An 18733-nucleotide genomic window follows, 5' to 3' on the forward strand; every position below is an offset into this window, starting at 1 on the left:
CAGGTTTCCTACACCTTAAAGTGGTTGTGTCAACCCTTACATCTACCCAGTGAAGTGTCTGGCCTCGGGTGATAGAGATAACATAAATTCTCCTACATAGGTTGTACCTGTTTATCTGTAATATTCTCTTTTCTGCATCGATTCAAAGTGCAGAATTTAGAAAGCTTGTCTAAGCTGTCAAAAAAATGGGGCGGAGAGCTGAAAATTCACACTGCAGATTTCAGTAAACAGAGTTCTGACAGCTGATTGGAGGGAAGGGATACACCCCCTTCACCCAGCACACAGGAACAGAGCTTAGGCTGTCAATCAGCTGGAGCTTCCTCCCCTGTCACCATTTTTCTCTTGGTGTCAGGAAAACTTGCCAGAAGTGACTCCTACTAATAGAAGAAGGGAGCTCAGACGAAAATGACTATTTAGAGGGATATGCTTTATTCATATTTCATGCCTAAGGTTTACAACCACTTTAAAGGGTAACTCCACTTTCATGGGGAAAAAAATAGCAAATAAAAGAAAAATATAGCATATACAATTGTGACACAAGTCAAATTGTTGAATGTTATTAAAAATTGCCTTTCCTTTTCAATATGCAACTCTGTAATTTTCTGAAAATGCAATGTAATATGGCTACATGGAGGTGTTCTGTACACAGACTGTGTACAGAACGCCCCCCAGAAACAAGTCAGATTTCAGGCATCCCCTGCAACAAAAATCACATCTAAAGGGATGCAGGCCCAGCAGCTTTCCTCATTAGAGCCTTGCAGATGCACAGCTGATTGATCATTATGAAACCACTCCCATTAGACTCACTTTCCCACATGGATAGAGACAAACACACAGGGATTTATTCAGAATAACAAAAGGTAGGGATCTGCAGCAAAATTTGTTAAAATCCTTGCAATGTACATAGATCACCCAGAGGGGAATGTTTTTTTTTTCTCAACAAAAGTGGAGTTACGCTTTAAATTAAAGTGACATACTTTTTGAGGACAGAAATCCCAACTCTGCCCAAATATTATTACAATCAGAGAAAGGAATAAAAAGTTGTGTTGTTTTTTTTTTTTTTTTTTTTGTTTTTGTTTTTTTTTTTGTGGACTTGTGGGAAGGTTCATGGGGCACAAACTCCCCTCACTAGAATCTTCAAAAGGGGATTTAACCCACCTTTTACCAATCAAGATAATGTCACTTTTGGGTGCAGTTGCCCTTTAAAAGTTCCATCATAGCGTGCTGAGTAAATCAATACATTTTCTGCAGCTAGATAACGGAATCTTCTTTTAATAATCCACATTGAGCCTAGTCCAGTTCAGTTATTCTGTTTTTATTGTTTTTGATTATCCTTCTAGTCTCTAGGTTAATAAAGTGCTGCGTTTGCAAGATGGATTACTTCAGCAGTATGATTGAAAGAGAAACGCAGCCTTGGTATTTATGTCAAAAAGCCAACGGCTGCATTTCCTTAAACGCAGCGCAATCAATAAGTTATTTATGGAATATAAAAACATGGAAAAGGCGTACTTGAAATTCATTTTCTGCTTTGTAGTTTATAATGCTTTGGCTGCATAGTTACACCTGTGTCACAGATGAGCAAGATTAGCACAGTGAGTGGGCTGTACGTGGGGTTCTGTAGTTAGATTTTTGGAAATCTACACAGAAAATGGAGTACATATTAAAGAGCAAATACAGTACTTTCAGGAGAAACCTCGTATGTGTAAATGTAAAGCTGATCATTCGCATCACATTGTTTTCATTCATCTTGTTTAAAGTGGATGTCAAGGCAATTTTTTTTCATCTGCAGTATTCCTTACCCTTAATTGATGTGCCTTAGCTTTTACTATATTGCTCTGCAGATAGCATTCCTAATATATAAAACACTCAATCTCAGTCTGATCTGGGTAACCATTCTGTGCATTAGTAGCGCCACAGTAACATTAATGGGGATTCTGCCATTTCGTGTGCCCTACTGCTCCTCTCCATCACTTCTACCACCCATAGAGGCTAACTGACAATGTAATACCTTCCTGTGCCATGTGACTGATATCAATTAGAGGTTGTGCGGCAATTTCCTGCCCCCCGTCCCCACCCCCCCAGGCTCGGAAATAGAAAGACAAGACAGCCCAGAAATATGTTCTGATTTTAGAGGATAAAATGATGGTGCACATGCCAAGGGTTTCTCAACCAAGCTATGTTTTATTTTGATAAATGGATACCAATACCAGCATGTTGGCAAGAATTCGACAATTACAACCCCCCCCCCCCCCCCCCCCCAAGCTGGCTATGTCTTCTGTTTGGCTTTCTCAGTAAACTAAATAAAGATCCCTTCTTGAGAAGGCTCTGTGTTATCACATTCAGAATTTTATCGGCATTGTATGTGTGCCACTGTCTAAACAGGTAGATATTTTTGGAAAGAAAAGTGGAAACCCGTTGCACTATTGTGCAGAGAGGTCAGAAAACTGGTCTATAGAAAGTGTTTTGTACATTTTACATTTCTCCTAGTTACTTATTTATACACATTAATATTATACATCACCATCAATTTTTATTTCAATATTCATGTTATGCAGTACAATTTCAATCTATACAGAGTCTTACAAAACTGACGAATGCTACTTGGATGGATGGTACAAAAAATGCATGCTGTAAGGGATTAAGAAATCCCATGATGTGTAGAACTCCTAAAAATAGTGTAGTCTGGAACAGCCAGAGAATCATACCCGTCCCTGGAACACACCCTTTTTGTGGTTTCTATTTGATGCTGTTCCTCATATTTTCCTTCTCTGAGCTTGCTTTTTTTTTTTTTTTTCCCTATTCATTTTTTACACGTATCTTCCGCTGGGCTCAGGCGGCTGGGAGATGAAATGTTGCCATGGTAACGAAGCTCATTAATTGAGCTTCTCTTGAGTCTGCACCCAAGTGCTTTTCTGGTGACGAGGACAGAAAGGCCTGGTATTTAGTTCCATGGCAGGCCAGTGGCCTGCAGCTTTCATATCCATATATATTAGAATTTGAGTGGTATGTACTCCTCCAGATATGATGAAGGCTTTATAACTGTGCTGTACAGTCTACACCACGTGCTGGATAGTTTTATTTAAAAGCATGGCCCAAATTAGGAAACATGAAGGGCAAGCAGAGGGTAAAGAACTAGTCCCTATTGACTTGCCATGTTCTGCACTCTGTCTTTGTGGATGATGCCATTCACAGTATGCAAAGCTTTCTGAGAATGGACAAGAGGAGAGAGGGTGTGGATGAATGTCAAGATCTCCCTTCATACATTAATATAACACCTTGCATTCTGTTTAACTTCTACAAGTATGCTGCCCCTAAAACTACTGAGATCTTGTTGCTGGGGGCCCTTGAGCACTTCAGTCCTCAGCTTATGAGTAGCACTCTGCTTCGGCTGCTGTGCATCTCTGCACAGAAACACATTTTACTCCTTTGGAAAGATATTCGTCACCCCTCTCTGAAGATGTTTCTAAAACTGGTAGATGGGGCTCTTCCTAAGTGGGGGAAAAGACTAAGAAAAGAAAACTGATTGCTATAATCATATAATAATGTAATTTGCAATATATCAAATTTTTGGCTTTAAATTTCACCAAACGTCATTAACGTTCTTAATTTTGACCATAGGTTTTCTTTGAGTTGGCCAATAAACTAAAAATAAAAGATAACAACATACAACCAGTGTCTACCAAGTGGAAACATACGTAAACAAAGTAGTAGTGATAGGAAAAAGAATAGGGAAGAGAGTAATGCCCTGTACACATGGTCAGAATATTGTATGAAAAATAAGCGATTATATGATAATCTTATCGTTAGTACACAGCCTTCATCAGAAATTTTCCAAAGGAGCAAACACACAAAATTTTCTCATCCCAGATCGTACGATTTTTGTTTTTAATCCGTACAGTTTTAGTTTCAAAATACAATACAAACCCATTACATTAACTCCAAATTTTTATTCTGTCTGAGAACTTTGGTAACCTATTCGTTTTTCGATATGGAGACTAGCATGCAAACCACAACGGATTATCGTTCGTCCGATAATCTCATCATGTGTACTAAGCTTTAGTAAGCAGTACAAAGGGATCCTTTTACATTTATAGAAGTTTAAATAGTAAATACAAGTTTACCTAGGCAGGCCATTTTATTGGTTTGCAGGAAAGAAATGTACAAGATTCCCCCATCAACACACAGTGCTGACAGGGGAATCCCACCTGCTGAGCTATTGTCTGCTCCTGGCAGGGTAAGCTGTCCCTGCTGGGAAAAAGTGAATATGCTATAGCCGCTAACGATAATCTCAAGCGAATCCGGCAGGTTGGTTGTATTGATCAATCGATTAACTTGGTACATTCCGCCTCCCCAATAATGGTTCCAATCTCGGACAGTTTCTGCTGAATCCGGCTGAGATTCAAACTGTGTATGGCCGGCCTTATGTTTAGCCATCCACAAGGACCATGGTTTCCAAGTCTTTTCCTAAACTAGGTCCTTTTTACATCTCAAATCTAGTAATTTTTCATGAAAGAAATTGGTTTTAATGGGCTCTACTGCTTCTGAAGGGTTGGGAGCAATATGTGTGCTCTGATGCCTAACAGTCACTAATTTGGTGGCTAAGAGAACACAAGTTACTATAGTGTGTAAATGCCCGGGGAAGTTATCAGTTCCTAAATTTAGAACCGCCAGTGCGGGTAATGGAGGTGTCAGGAAACCAGTAACTTCAGATAGTAATTCCTCCAAAAACTGGTGAGGTGTTTACGTTTCCAGAGTATATGGAATAATGAGCCAATGGCGCCACAATCTCGCCAGCATAAAGGTGACTGTGAGCAATAAAATTTGGCCAACGTATACAGTGTAGGATGCCACTGTAAGGTTATTTTTTCGGTTAATTCCCAATGGTCTATACAAAACTCCAAACTTTTTTTGTACTGATCAAAGGCTAATACTATAAAACATTCTGCTACTGACAGTGATAAGGTACAAAAAAAGCTTCCTGACTACATATGTAAAGACAAAAATAATGACCTGTTAGTAAGGCCATACATTCACCAATTTTCTTTCCTTCAACCATGTGTTGAAGGAAAGAAAATTTCTCATTTCCCCCATCAAAACATTCGGTGTTCATGGGGGAATACCTCCCATGGAGCTATTAGATGTAAAGTAATAGTAAGACTTGACTACACACGGGGGTACAGTTTTCTTTCATTATAAATAGTCTTACTGTCCTTCAGACTGGGGTTTTTTGCAGATTCCTTGTAATGATGATCAGACCAGGAGAATGATTTATTCACTCTGATTCTTATGAATATTTGCATGTGGATGCATCTGATGTTCAGAAGATTATGCAATTTACGAATCCTGTCAGTCTTGATTCATTAATTGTCTGATTCTCTGTAGAACAGACAAATCTTTTTCATATATTCCAGAGAATAAAAAAAATTAGCAGTTTACCAATTGACCTGGTTTTCCTGCCCGTTCACTTATGACAAATTCAATGACTTTTTTTTTTTTTTTTTTTTTTTTTTTTTTTTAGGATCATATTGCTTTTTGCCTTGGGAACACTGCACAATGTAACTTCCAATACAATCCAAGTGTTATTTTTTTTTAATCAGACTGTAGTATGTGTAAGCCATTCTACACCTTTCCCATAGCAGACCATGCAAATACTAAAAGGCACACAGGAGCCAGTTCAGAGTGTATAATGCTTGATCCCGGAGTAGAAATGATGGCTACAATTAGCAAATACACAGACGCATCATTTTTGAATGTTAATAGTATTATTTTTCGCAAATTAGTGGGGCGGCCTAGAGGACCAGTGCTGTGGAAACACAAGCAAAGGGTAAAAGACTAGACATCAGTATTACCTATAGGTTCCCTACGGCTGATCTTTTCCCCATTACTGATGTATCATGCTTTGTTCTGCACTGTGTGTCTGTGTCTGGAGGTAACCATCTTGGTAGGGGTGATTTGATGACTGGTGGGGGTAATATACAAGAAGCAACAGAAAATGGGAGGTAGTTCTTTGCACTGCAGATCCGTAGCTTGTTCTCCAGTAGGCCCTCTGGAAAACAGAAGGCAGTTCAAGAGTGACTTTATCAAATCTCATTCCAAATCTCTTGAAACTTAACATAGACAACAGAGCATTTCAGACTGCTGATATACAATTAAAAGGCTACAGAACAGGAGTGAAAGACAAAAACAGAACATTCCACAGCTCAACTTACCAACCAGTCTGCCAACCGACCAAATTAACCTGTCCAACAGTCTGCGTTAAAAACACGGGTTTAGTTTTCATGCATTTGGAAACACATACGTAAGCTGCAAAGCCTCTTCACGGCACCCTGTGTATTGCTTGCAGTCCTAATGCTACGTCTCCACTAGCTAGCGTCTCCACAAGGGAAGCACATGCATTAAATGGATAGATGAGGGGCAGGTGGGCCTGGAGGCAGCCCAATCCCTCTTAAAGGAACAGGAGCACACTGGACAGACAGCAAGAGCACAGTGGCAGCGAAGGTGCCCAGTGTGTCCCGGACCATATTTACACCAGTAACAAACAAATGGCCCCTGCCCCCACCTATAACTGGCCTTCACAGCAAGGAGCACATGGAAGGGCAAACGCGTGAAAGACTGGTTGGTGAGTTGAGCTATGGAATGTTCTGTTTTTGTCTTTCATGCGTTTGCCCTTCCATGTGCTTCTTGGTGTGAAGGCCAGTTATAGGTGGGGGCAGGGGCCATTTGTTTGTTACAGAACCGGAGTGCCTAGGCACACTCACATGTTAGGAAGCACCTTGCTGTTTTGCCAAAGGAATTCAAGACGCAAGCAAAATAATTTCACGTTTCTACTAAGATAGCAAGTCTTCACTTTTTACGTTCAGGTCCACTTTAAGCTGAAGGTTGAAGAATCGGGAGACCCTATAAAGGTTTTGTTAATGGTCAATGATATGACCTTTTAGAAGACATCATTGTCAACCATTTCATTTGCTTTTGCCTTGTATCACTTGCCCATTTGTTTTCTTGCCTATATACAGTATGTTCTGCTGCATTGCTGATTGTATAATGGTGCTTGGTGATACTGTCATTTAAGAATGTGTACAGTACAGAATAATGCATCACCTCCTGCAGATAAGCAGTTTTTTAGATGTCAACTTGGAGCACCATGCTATGCATTAAAGCACTTTGTATGCCTGCATCCTTATGCTTTTTTGAGAACTCTAATTTACAAAATGATACATCTTTTCCTCTAAACCATTTCTCCATTATAATTATCTTTTCTTTACCCTGTGTTTGCTTAGTTTGATTATACTTGACATTGTCACTTGGTTATTTTTTTTTTTTTTTTTATATAGGGGCTTTCATTTTAAACTGGAACACCCATATTTTTTTTTTTTTTTTTTTCACCACCCCAAGTAAAAAAAAAAAATTGAGATTCTTCCTACGTACTCCACTCTCCAGTGCTGTCCCCATCATTGTCCTTTATCCAGCACCTGCTGTTCCCTGTGGGCTGGATGACACTCGCATCATTCTGCTCATTTCCTGTGAACCCAGCCTGTAGTTTACATGCGGTTACCCACAGGCTGGGCTCGGAGTACTCCAGGACTCATTACATGAGTTCTACTCAGTCCTGGAAGAATGCCTACTGCTGCTGTACAAATAGGAAGCAACCATGACATCACTGGACTTGGAAATAAGGGGGATTTTTTTAGGTTAAAAAAAAGGGGGCAAAAAGGGTTAAAGGCAGAATCCTATAGCAGAGTTCCACCCAAAAATTTAACTTCTGCTGTCCGGATTCCTCCCCTGCCCCCCCTCTGGTTTCACATTTGGCACCTTTCAGGGGGGAGCAGATACCTGTCTAATACGGGTATTTGCTCCCACTTCCGGCGAAAGATCACAGCCGTGTCTGTGATCTACGCCATGTCTGGCCCCACTTCCGTTCCCTCCACTGTCTTCTGGGAGACGCACAGGTCCCAGAACACAGCAGAGACCGCGCATGAATGTGCAGCGCAACTCGCGCATGCACAGTAGGGAACCAGGCTGTGATGGGTCGGCTTCAGATGAGGACATCACAGGTGCCCTGGACAGGTAAGTGTCCTTATTTTAAAAGTCAGCAGATACAGTATTTGTAGCTGCTGTCTTTTAATTTTTTTTTTTTAATTTTTTTTTAGGAGGAGCTCCACTTTAATATATCCACTGTCAAAATGCCATCATTATAGAAAGAACAGATAATCTGTGCCAGGTTTCAAGTGCCACCTACAATTGCCAATGTCAGAAAAAGGCTTGCTGAAAATAGAAGTGTGACAGAAGCACTGGAAAAGCCTGTTTGGCTAGGAGAGATGTGCCAGAAAAACTGGAGTATTCAAGGAGATTTAGGGCACTACTGTGGTCGTTCTTTAGTGAGGAGGCAGATGCCTGCAAAGGTTACTCTCAGAACTGTTGTTGACTAAGAAAGGAGATTAATAAGGGAAGTAAAATAGGTGAAGGAAGGGTCCTCAGAGGTTGCCATTTTAGCTATGAAAGGTTTATAAACCAGAAAGAGTCAGGATTTGTTCAAAGTAGAGAGGCAAGTCTGGGTCCCAGGGATAGAGACGGTCTGCTGTGAGGTGGGAGAGTAATTTACCCATGGCTGCCAAATTAAATGGGTAATTTATCATGAGATTCCTCCATTATGAAGGTTAATTATTCATAATGAAATTTTCCCTATGTATGGCTTTTGACTTCCAGGAAATTGAGAGATGGAGATTTCAATGCTTTGGCCATAGTTTGGTAGCTACGAATATTTGTGTTATAAGCTTATAGCTATGAAAAGGAATGTTGTCAATAGGTTTATGGAGGAAAACCTCCCAAGGATCCTTTTGGAAATTGATCAACAAGATTGAATTAATCATGGTATAATCCCTTATCCATAGGTAACTCCACCAGATCTGGGTCATGTCATCAATCTCCTGACTCCCTCTGAAGCAAGAGGCGAGATAAGACAGGCAATTCTCGCTGGAGTAAAGTACATTACCTATTCAGTTTTCCAGCACTTTTCATATTTCAAGAGCCACTTAAAACTTTTTTTTAATCAAGTGATGGCCAAGCCAAGTCGTCTTTAATTACAAAAGCAATTAAAAAACTGTTCCTTTTATTTCTGTAGCCCATGACAACAGAATTTCCTTTATTTCTTGAATAAATAACACTCTAAAATATAGTGAGCAAATACACCCTTTTCATTTATGCTAGCATTTGTAAATCTGAAAGTCCTTCATAAAGTAAACATTCAAAATATAGTTGAAAATTGTAGAGGCACTTGTACGTAACTATATTTATTAATTATTCAGACATGAAAGAAAAACATTGTGGAGAAATGAAAGAAAATGTTTTTGGGTTGAAAAGAATGACTGTCTCACCAAACGAAAATGCTCTCATCAGTTGGAGTGGATTCTATACAGGAGTGTTAGTCTTGGTCTGAATAACTACCCTCCATTTGTGTTCCTTCTGTTTCGGAGCTTTTCATGAAATGGCCCCCTTCTCTCATATTTATAGAAGCTAGCGAGGCCCAGTTCTCCACCAGGAGGGGCTCCAAGACGGCACATGGGGGACAGGATGCTGAATATTAGGCCCAATGAAAGATATACATTTCAAATGCAAATCATGCCCAGTGTGCCCAGGGAGGGGGGATTTGTGTTAAAGGTTAGGCCCAGCATGGAATGCCCCCTGTAGAGGGACAAATATAAGTGCGTTGCTTCTCACACACAATTAATTGGGCTCTGGGATCTAATGAAGCCTCACATTCAGATGTCAAAAGCATTTTTGCTCTGATGGGCATGATATAGAACGAACTACTATAGTGGTGATGTAATTTAACTCCTGTTTCCAGAGCGTTATCAAATTAAACTATTTTGTAATAAACTGTTGCAGGAGTGCATTTAGTGTTTTTGTTTTTATACACACCTATGGAATTGTCTTTTCTATGCATACAGTGGGTAGTATTTTGTAAAGGGGCTATCGACAATATTTCTTTGCTAAGCGTTTTTGCAAATATGTCTGGACATACAGACAAGACAGATCCATGAGACCCTTCAACTGTTAGGTACGGATACCAGAATATCCTGCTCACCATACAGAATTGGCCCAGCGGTGGTGTCTACCAACAAAATCTTCTGGCCTTTTCTTCAAAAACAGTTTTTCCCTTGAGCGCTATTTTTTCTATCATAGGTAGCCATTGGATAATGAGTGTAAGTAGAGTTTTCCATAGAGCATTAAAATAGTTAACCTTTAAATCTTAGGCTGGCCATAAACGGGCGATTTTCTTCCTGCAACTACGGGTTGTAGGGAAGAAAATCGATAGACTCCACTATCAACACGGTTGATGGGGGAGTCCCTCCCGTGCAGCCATTGCACCTTCCCGGCGAGGGAAGCCGTCCCTGCTGGGGGAAATTGGTGATTATTGCTAGCAGCTATAACAGCTGCTAGCAGCAATCACATGTAAAAATGGTTGTACACAAGTTGATCGATCAATCAACTTTAGTACATTCAGCCTGCCCATACATAGTTCAAATGTATGGACTGCTTTAGAAACTGACTGAAGATTTTCTAAAATGTCCAGTGATATGCTAATTTTAACTTTTTTTTTCTGAAACCGTAATGTTCTGCCTCTAGGTATGGTCAAAATGTCACACGACTAAGGCAGGAGAACAAGGACCATGAAAATCTGACTTCATATACGTTATTGTTTTCATTGATGGGGGATGTTGTGTAATGTTTCAGAAGGACTTTTGTTCTCCTCTGAAAGGAAAGCACAATCAGGAAAAGAGGTTCTTTGGATACTTGAATCGTGACACTTTATATTGTGGATTTGATTATCTCACACTTTTGCTGCATTTGACGTCTCATGTGGGGAAACAACTAGATGTAGAGTGGTTGCTGGTAGTTTAAATATCAAAAGGAACAACATGCAGATCAGCTCTAAATACAGAACTTGGGGAGGAAGTGCACCTAATACATTTACTGATGGCCCTAGACAGGAGATGATCACCCTATTGGGCAATGTTTAGCCGGATTGGGTGATCATTTTCCAGATGAAACAAGCAAGCTGTTAATAGCTTTGATATTTTAATTGGTCTACCTTCATTTGAAGTCAGGTTAGCAGCAGCCATAGATTGAAGGGAAAACTCACAATTAAAATACTTTTGTAACTTTCTTGTAACATGGAAGCCTATTGGATAGAAAGCATTCCAAGGGATAATCGCTGAACACAGCCGCTGATGAGCATATCACTGCAAATAACCGCTTTAGGTGTACTCAAATAGTTTTTTTTTTTTTTTTTCCTTAAACCTCAGCCTTTACCTCAAACTGGCACCTAAACCTAACCATTTTGCCTGAACCCAAACCTAGTCTTTAACCTCCTATCAATGACTTTTAAATCTATCACAAACTTTCAGTTCAAGCTAAGAATATTATTAAAATAAAGTGCATACGCATAGCTTGTGGTCAGTAAAAATCCAATGTCAAACCATTACGAGCCCTAGAGCTACAGACAGCTGAAATTATATGCAACCCTTAGACTTTTCCTATGGGTCAAGCTTGGCCTTGCCCACTCCTCCGTATTGTCCTTTAATGTAATGACCAGCCTCTAAATGAACAGCCTCCATAAACCATCGTAAATCTGGCCATACACTGTAATTATTTTTCTTACAGCCAAAAAAAAAAAAAAAAAAAAGCAAGGTTGATGGAGGAATCTCCCTGCTAGGACATTCAATTCTGACAGTGGGACCTGCAGCTATCAAAACACACTGGTCAGCAGCTGTATCCTATCAGCAATATGTTCCAGCAGGTACTTCCACACACTGATTGAATCTAGGACAGTCCCTGCTGCATCAACTTTATTTTAGTCAGTGTATGGTCAGCTAAAAGGAGAAGTACAACCAAACCTCGTTTGGCTGTACTCCTCCTATGGATCACAAGAGTGTAGTTCGTTCTGCACTCCTGTGACCCATTTTCTGCAGAGGGCTGAGGTCACAGAGCTGGTCCAGGCTCTGGCAGGATCGTGATAATGGAGTCCGGATCCTCCCACATGCCTAGACCAGCACCCGGCTAGCTTCTCAGCAAGCCGCTAAGGGGCTCAGCTGACCACTCCTGCCACAGCTCAGCGCTCCAATGAGTGAGGAGGGGGCAGAGCAGGGTGTGGTTACTGACAGTCACCAGCTATCTGCTCACGGAGCCCTGAGAACCGAGCGGTCTAACACCACTTGTGGTGTTGGAGCCAGCTGGGTGACAGATGCTGCATCCATTTAGGTGAGTATGATTCTGAGGAAAAAAATACATTGTTTAACCGCTTCCTGACCAGCCACCGCAGTTATACTGCGGCAGGTTGGCTCCCCTGCGCGAGCTGTCGTAGCTATGCGTCGGCTCGCGGGGTCGGGATAGCAGGCACGCGCGCAAGCCAGCACGCTGCACAGCGAGAGTTCTGGTGCTCGTGGCCGACTGTCGTGATGACCGCCGGCCACGAGCGATCGTGAGCAGGAGACGCAGAACAGGGATGAGTGTGTGTAAACACACACTTCCCTGTTCTGACAGGAGTGACAGATCGTGTGTTCCTATTAGCTAGGAACCACGATCCGTCACTTCCTCTAGTCAGTCCCCTCCCCCTTCAGTTAGGATGACCTCCCAGGGAATACAGTTAACCCCTAGATTGCCCCCTAGTGTTAACCCCTTCACTGCCAGTGACATTTTTACCGTATATAATGCATTTTTATAGCATTGATCGCTGTATTAATGCCAGTGGTCCCAAAAATGTGTCAAAATTGTCCGATGTGTCCGCCATAATGTCGCAGTCACAATAAAAATCGCAAATCACTGCCATTACTAGTAAAAAAAAAAAAAAATAATAAAAATGCTATAAATCTATCCCCTATTTTGTAGATGCTATAACTTTTGCACAAACCAATCAATATACGCTTATTGCGATTTTTTTTCTTTTACCAAAAATATGTAGAAGAACACATATTGCCTAAACAGAAAAAAATGTGCTTTTTTAAAAAAATAAAATGGGGATATTTATTATAGCAAAAAGTACAAAATATTGTGGGGTGTTTTTTTTTTTCAAAATTGTCGCTCTATTTTTGTTTATAGCGCAACAAAAATAAAAACCGCAGAGGCGATAAAATACCACCAAAAGAAAGCTCTATTTGTGGGGAAAAAAGGACGTCAATTTTGTTTGGGTGCAACGTCGCACGACCGCGCAAACGTCAGTTAAAGCGACGCAGTGCCGAATCGCAAAAATTGCTCTGGTCAGGAAGGGGGGAAAAAATCTTCCTGGGCTGAAGTTGTTAAGGTTTGTGGGGCTGGTGGAGGATTAGGTCAATACAATTTTTTACAGAAAAAGGCCAAGAGTTTCATATAACTTCAGCTGGTTAATCCCATGGATCTCCTGATGATGTTGGCAGTGTTTTTTCTGAAGATAACCACCATGTTTGCACTTTTTAATTGCATGCTTAGTTTGAATTGCCTAGGTTTCCAGCAAGGTAATATGCAATCTCTGTGTCTGCAGTAGATTAATCTTTTCCTGTAGTGGTATTTATACAGTAAGTGTACCTGTGTGGTAACAGTATTTTTTTTTGTTTCCATTGTAGCTGATTTAACTATTCCCATTCTTAAACTAGTAATTTTTGTAGTCTGTCTTTTCCATAGATTTAGCAGTGGTTAGTATCTGTACACGTAATCAGAGAAAAGTGCTGAGGTAAGGGATGCAGAGGCAAACTCCTTGGGTGATCGCTTTATCTAACTTGCATTTTTTTCTGTCTTTCGCAGGCCGATGCCAAAATGGTGTGTGATGTGGTGAGTCGCATGGAAGATACAGAACCTTTCTCTCCTGAACTGCTCTCGGCTATGATGAGACTTTGGGCAGATTCTGGAATTCAGGAATGCTTCAACCGATCCAGAGAATATCAGCTTAACGACTCTGCTAAATAGTATGTAGTCTGTTCATGTGGTAAAATAAATGTTTTTATCAGAGAAGAATTGGGCTTTACATGGAAACTTGTATTTTGAATGGGTCCTTTTACGTGGACCTGTGGTATGACTTGCTTCAGGATAGATTGATTGCTTCAGGAGTCCAGGATAGAGGTACTTAGGCATTTTAATGTATTTGCCCCAAATGTGGCTAATTTGATGAATCCTTCATAAATGCCATTTGGGCTTATGGCTCTTAGCCTGGGTTCACACTAGCACGATCTCAGAGATCGCATGTGATTCGCACCCTCCCCACAGGTGCTGATCACATGCGATCTCTGAGCAATGCGAGTTCAGCCATACAGCTGTATGGCTGAACTTGCATTGGATTTGCACAGAATAGTGCAGGGACTTGTTTTTCCCCACACTAGAATTGGATCGCATGGGTGTTCTGACCTATGCGATCTGATTCCTGTGCGAGTTCACAGTTCGCACTGCCATTTGGGAACTAAACTGGGGGTGTCATTACCGCAGCGGTTCGCACAAGGCAGTGTGAACTGCCTGCAAGAGAGGAGCAATGCGGGAACCGTCGCTGGAATCGCGCTGGTTCCCGCATCGCACTAGTGTGAACCCAGGGTTAGAGTTGCACGCCTAGGTTTAGAAAGAGTACTATGGGAAACGTTTGATTCATGTCACTGCAAAACTCCATTAATTATAAGTCTACTCGGAATTGATATTTCACTCTTTGATAATGGCAGATTGGGCTTGTAGACAAGGTAGCAAGCTTTGGCTCCTCCGTTCCTTGATTGACATTGATAAGGTTTGCAATAGGCACAGAGAAGTAGCCCCATTTGCATTGTCTGTACTGGCACGGCCCACCCCATCAGATAATAACTGACTACAAAAGCATTATCCTTTGTGAAGTGGTAGGTAGGTGCAATTATGCAATTTTCCTGGTTTGCTGCAGAAAAATAAAGGTTGTTGGTGCTTGAGGTCCTGGGTCTGCACACCTGCCATGACCATATTATGTGTTTCATGCTTTATTTGTTGGGTTTTTTTTTATGGAGAATACGACAAGAGGTGCTGAAACAGATAGTCGGGCAGGATCATGCATAAAGGCAAGGTGGACAGAAACAGAATTGGAGATTATGTGAAGGAGATTTCCCTGCTGGAGTATCTATGTAATACAAGATGCCATCAGACGTCTCTAATTAAAATAGAAAAAGCCAACTCCACCTTTTTCAAAGTGTTACAACCCTTTTTAGAGTGGAACATGTTGCCAAGCAAACGTCCCCCAAACCCACTGTATTGGGGGGGTTACTCCCAGCCACGCCATTCAATCACAGAGCTGCCACCACAGCAGATGGACATGTAGCTCTCAATGGAATACAAGTGCTATAATCACTACAGTCCTAGTCCATTGACACTTCCTCCAGCTCTTCAACTGTAAGCCTGTATGTCTGTATAGGCAGGGAGCTGTAGGAAGTATCTGCAGGAGCCTGGCAATGCTTTGCAGGCTTCACTTCCTCTGGAAGTCTGATTACCTGACCCCTGAATTCCCCTCTCTACCCATCTCCCGCTTCCATGTAGAGGGCATTTCAGACTTCCTGTTATTTTTATAATTCATTTCTAGAGATTATAAAAGTGATATTTGATTTCTTCTATCATGAGGAGTGAGACTCCTAGGCAGGTGAGGTACACGCAAGAACTGGTTGAGTGTTAGCTCTGTCCACTGAAGTCTTTATGTATTAAAAAGAAAAAAAAAGTCAGTAGGTGATTCAAGTTGGCAGCTTCTGCCAAAAAACTGGATTATCTGCCATGGGTGGACTGACCTTTTAAATTATAGCCTCCAGCATAAATTTTCTTGTTTCAGTATTCTGAGTGACCTTAAATGCATGTTACTTTATTTAAAAGCGGTACTAACCACAGAACAGAAATTTTAATTTCAGATATTTAAGCTATGTTAAATTCAAGCTATTTTTTTTTTCAAATACAGCCAATTTACATTTGGTATAATGCACTTGCAGTAAAAAAAAAATCTATCTAGTTTTTAATCTGCTGCTTAAATCTGAGATATGGGTTGTACAAGGTGTTCACAAGTGTCGCTGTCAATGCAACTTTGCACTCGCCTCTCCAGTGCAAAGGGACAGGTTAACTATAATGCAGCCAGGTTACTAGGCAGGGCGCTTTAAAAAAAAAAAGAAAAAGGGGGGGAAAAAAAACTATTAAGCTTCTAATAAAAAGATGTCCTGAAGAACTCACCACAGTAGTGCCCTCTGCCCCCCTTGATATCACCAACCCCCCCACAGTAGTGTCCTCTGCCCCCCCTTCACATCACCCCCCCGTCCCCACAGTAATGTTCTGTACCCCCCCCCCCACCAAAGCAGTTTTATCTTCCCCCTTTATATCACCCCACCACTGTAGTGTTCTCTCTCCCCCCCCCCCCCACAGTAGTATCCTGTACCCCCCAATGCAGTGTCTTCTACCCCTTCACATCACCCCCCTGTAGTGTCCTTTTCCCCCCATAAACATATCCTCTGCCTCCCTTCACATCACGCACACCCCAACCCCCCACTGTGGTGTCCTCTGCCCCCCCCCCCCCCATTAGTGTCCTGTACCCCCCAAAAGTAATGTCCCCTGCCCCCCTACACGTCACCCCCCTTTCCCATTAGTGTCCTCTACTCTGTACCCCCCATGGCAGTATCCTCTTCCTCCCCATCCCACAAAGCAGTATCCTCAGTAGGGTACTCCCGGCCACACAGAGCACTGGATCTGGGCTCTCCCTGGCTGGATGCTGAGGCAGAGAATAGGAGGGTCTCTGTATGTAGACACTGTATGGGCGGTATCCTGTTACACTGAGCAGCGGTTCTGTCTGGCCAGCTCCTCTCCCGCGAGAGACAGAAGATGCGGCCATATCTATGGGGGTGCTCCCCAGATTTCAGTTGTGGCCCCCCACCATGGACATTGTGGCCGCTGAGCTTCTCTCCAATCCCCACACTCAGGGCCTGCAGTCTCTGGCTGTCTCCCGTACCATGCCTGCAGTCTCTGGCTGTCTCCCGTACCATGCCTGCAGTCTCTGGCTGTCTCCCGTACCATGCCTGCAGTCTCTGGCTGTCTCCCGTACCATGCCTGCAGTCTCTGGCGTCACTTCTGCCTGTTGCCTCCTCCTTCCCTCTACAAGCTATCACCTCTGCCCCCATGTCTCCCAATAACCCTCCTATCCCCATCCTCTTCCCCCTCAGTGATAATAGCCTTTTCCATCCCAACTCTCCCACCCCACAATCCCTATTTCACCCCACCCTCAACCACCTTGCCCTCACCTTCTACTCCCATCCTGCTGTCACCCAGCTCCCTAACAACCACCCCCCTCCACCTCTCAAACCACCCCTCTTCCTAGGCGATAGGTAACGGTAATTGGTATCGATGAGTACCTGCAAAAAGGTGATGGTACTCGGTGTTAAAAAAAAAAAAAAAAAAAAATGGTATTGGTGCATCCCTAATATATACGGTACATCTTGAATTTATTTGCCAATCAAAAATGTTGGCATCTTTCTAAATCTCCCAGTGTAATTTATTTCAATACAGAGGCTGTCCTTGGAAATAAATGGCATTCATCAGACACTATAGAACTGGAGGGTAGGACATGCTCTCCCATTAGCACAGGAATATCTGTGGTATTTCTTTTATACAGATTTAGTGTGGGGTGGTGCTTAAACTATAGCAAACACGATTGTTAATATTGGCCTTCTGCTGACACGTAGAGAGAATCCTACTGCATCCCTTGTACCCCGGAGAGAACACATCATCTCCAGGGTACAGGGGATGCAGCCATCATTCAGCCACTCCCTTTTTCCAGCCACCCACGTATGTGCAGGCATCATTCCACTGCCACGTTCTCATCATTCCTCCGCTATCCTATTGTGCCCCCCCCCCCCACGATAATGAAAGGCATTAATCATGTTTGGAAGGCACAGTGGTGTCTTACTCCGTTACACTAGTCCTTGTCACACAATTGACACGGAGACAGGAGATGCTGCCCAGCTGTAAAATCTCCATGCTGGAGGCTTCCCCATTGCTCCCAGCCAATCCTTCTGCATCTCGGTAAATCCCTGGTTTCCATAGCAACTCCAAGATCTCTGCCTGCTTAATGCTGCTGCTCAATGCAGATCATATCAGAAGATGGCAATCTGTGTGTAGAGTGCTGTGTCTCTCTATGTAAAGTCACCAGGCCAGGAACAGTGTGTGTGAAAATCAAATCTGTGCATGTGTCTCTATAGTCTACCTGTGAGATTTATTTTTTTTCTTTAATCCTATGTAATTCCATTATAATATAATGCAAAAGTTATTCAAGTGTACCACCAGGTCAGTGATGGACACTTTGGGGTTGATTTACTAAAGGCAAATATACTGTGCAGTTGCTCCAGAGCTTAGTAAATGATGTAAAGCTCCACTTTGCAAAGAATACTGGATCACATGCAAGGAGAATTTTTAAAAAAACATAATTTTTTCTTGCACATGTTTGGATGATAGAAATCACCAGAGCTTTCTCATTTCTGAGCTTTTTCCTCATTTCAGAGCAACTGCACTTGCATTGCACAGGATATTTGCCTTTAGTAAATCAACCCCCATGTTGAGCTTGTAGTAATGTGATCTGACACAACCTAGTCATGGCAGTGGCAAACTTCCATTCCTGATATAGAATAAACAGCAAAGAGGAGGAAAAAATGGGCCTTTGTATGAGGCCTGTCACTGAATTAATACCTTGTTCATATTAATCATTAAATTATTGTTGATTTACAAATCAAGTTAAAAGGTAAAT

General features: G+C 41.9%; 1 protein-coding gene across 2 annotated transcripts in view; it reads left to right on the plus strand.

The window, feature by feature from the left end:
• Positions 1–18733, plus strand: part of GNAO1 (G protein subunit alpha o1) — a 366081-nt gene that overhangs the window by 242303 nt on the left and 105045 nt on the right. For both annotated transcript variants that reach the window (XM_073605497.1, XM_073605496.1), the window contains exon 4: positions 13774–13934. In XM_073605497.1, coding sequence (XP_073461598.1) covers positions 13774–13934 — 161 coding nt within the window. The remainder of the gene's footprint in view (positions 1–13773; positions 13935–18733) is intronic.

Source organism: Aquarana catesbeiana, linkage group LG11 (assembly GCF_042186555.1).
Source record: "Aquarana catesbeiana isolate 2022-GZ linkage group LG11, ASM4218655v1, whole genome shotgun sequence".
Classification (NCBI taxonomy): domain Eukaryota; kingdom Metazoa; phylum Chordata; class Amphibia; order Anura; family Ranidae; genus Aquarana; species Aquarana catesbeiana.